Source organism: Austrofundulus limnaeus, unplaced genomic scaffold (assembly GCF_001266775.1).
Source record: "Austrofundulus limnaeus strain Quisiro unplaced genomic scaffold, Austrofundulus_limnaeus-1.0 Scaffold189, whole genome shotgun sequence".
NCBI lineage: Eukaryota > Metazoa > Chordata > Actinopteri > Cyprinodontiformes > Rivulidae > Austrofundulus > Austrofundulus limnaeus.
Genome location: NW_013952591.1, coordinates 868,440 through 870,566, shown reverse-complemented (window position 1 = coordinate 870,566; position 2,127 = coordinate 868,440). Strand labels below are relative to the sequence as shown.

Here is a 2,127-nt window from a genome sequence, read left to right as displayed (position 1 = left end):
CTTTACAACTCTGCTGAAAACTAAAAGTAAAATGTAAATATCTTACCTGTTGTAGATGTAGGGCCATGCAAAAGTTTGAGCCCCTTTTAGGTTTTGTTTTGTAAAAGATAAAATTTCATATTTTTCTAATAAGTTTGAGTATTTTTCCTGTAAATAAACAATCAGAATGTTTTCTTTGTTTACAACAACAAACCTGGAGTTTAAACAGGTCAGGAGCCGGATGTCCTGAACTTCTTGTCTTAAATTTAATTTACAATAAGCTCATTAGTGGGCCAGACTTGGCTAACCCCCGGGCCCCCGGGCCACCAGTTGAATAGCCTCCTCTGGTTTCTTCTTCTCCTTTCTTCATTTTCTACCACAGGGATTAAATTTGACGTTARATTTCCAGATCAGCCGTTTGTGTTGAACTGAAAGTCAGAGTTGTCAGGATCTCTTTTAGGCCCGCTTAGTTCAGAATCCAGTTTTCAGACTTTAAGCCCGCAGCTCCTCTCCTCGCAGGTTTCATTTGATTTTTATTTTATTTTTTAAACAGAAAGCTCTGAGTCTGCTGGCAGATTAAAATTTGAGACGATGCCTTTAACCGTCATGGGAAATCAGAGTTTTTTAGTTTTAGTTCTGTTTGTTTACATGTTTCAGGTGTTTACTGTTGTCTGTTTACCCTAATGTCTCACCTTTCCTCTGTTTTTCCCTCCGTTTTGACCGTTTGTCCCCCTCACCCCCCCAGGCAAAATCCTGTTCCGGAGGAGTCACGTGCGAGACGTGGCCATGAAGCGGCTGCGTTTCATCGATGACTACTGCAGGGTAAAGACTCGTTCTGACTCAGTTTGTTCCAGAGTTGTCCTCAMTGAGGGACAGCTTCAACCTCTCTGAGGACAGGAAGTCCTCAGCCCATGAGGACTTCCTGTCCACCAAATTAAAACCCTTCAAAGTGAAACAATGCRGTTCAGGAGGCCTGATTATCGCTTCCTGTTCGCACTCTTTAAACCCAAACCGGATTCAGATAGTTTCCTCCATCTCTCCCTTCCTTCCTCCTGGAGCCTCATCAGGACCAGGAAGTGGATCAGAACCTTCTTTATGTTTTGGAGGCAGGTGTTCCTCGTGAAGACACGGGTCGGCTGGGGTCTAAAGATGCAATTCCAAGTTTTAAAAAAACACCTTAATGACCCAAACAGAGCAGACCTATTTACGTCCTGCTTCCTGTTCCTGGGAGGAAGTGGACCGAGCCGCTGCTGCATGAAACCTGAACGCATCGAGATGTCCGGATCATATTTTCAGGGCCCGGCTCCTCGTGTTAGTCTGATTTATCCAATCAGAGATCAGTTCTTATGTTTGGGATCACTGTCCTGTTGGACCCAGCAGTGTCTCCAATGTCCTGCTGTAAAAAAAAAAGGAAGAAGACCCAGTCCTGAGGTTCTGGGTCTGTACCAGAAACCAGCTGATCCAGATCTGTGTCCTCCTGCAGGCTCTGGTCCGGCTCCCCTCTCACATCTCTCAGAGCGAGGAGGTTCTGCGCTTCTTCGAGACGAAGGCTGAGGACATCAACCCCCCGGAGGAGTGAGTTCTGCTCTCTGACACACAAACYRCTGAACACCAGGGTCCATCTGACACACAAACATCTGACACACAAACTGCTGAACACCAGGGTCCATTTGTTTGTTTTTTAAATGCTGACCAGAACTCACTTTAAGAAGTAAAACATTCCATTTGATATCAGGTTTTTTGCACACAGAGTGTCTGAGTGCACACAGAGTGTCTGAGTGCACACAGAGTGTCTGAGTGCACACAGAGTGTCTGAGTGCACACAAAGTGTCTGAGTGCACACAAAGTGTCTGAGTGCACACAGAGTCTGTGAGTGCACACAGAGTGTCTGAGTGCACACAGAGTGTCTGAGTGCACACAGAGTGTCTGAGTGCACACAGAGTCTGTGAGTGCACACAGAGTGTCTGAGTGCACACAGAGTCTGTGAGTGCACACAGAGTGAGTGCACACAGAGTGTCTGAGTGCACACAGAGTGTCTGAGTGCACACAGAGTCTGTGAGTGCACACAGAGTGTCTGAGTGCACACAGAGTGTCTGAGTGCACACAGAGTCTGTGAGTGCACACAGAGTGTCTGAGTGCACACAGAGT

The 2,127-nt window shown here is 46.3% G+C and overlaps 1 protein-coding gene across 1 annotated transcript in view; it reads left to right on the top strand.

Moving 5' to 3' along the window:
• Nucleotides 1–2,127, top strand: part of sh3pxd2aa (SH3 and PX domains 2Aa) — a gene marked incomplete in the record, with an annotated part of 64,150 nt that overhangs the window by 23,715 nt on the left and 38,308 nt on the right. Inside the window, 2 exon segments of the mRNA XM_014018282.1 lie at nucleotides 725–801; nucleotides 1,463–1,554. Coding sequence (XP_013873736.1) covers nucleotides 725–801; nucleotides 1,463–1,554 — 169 coding nt within the window.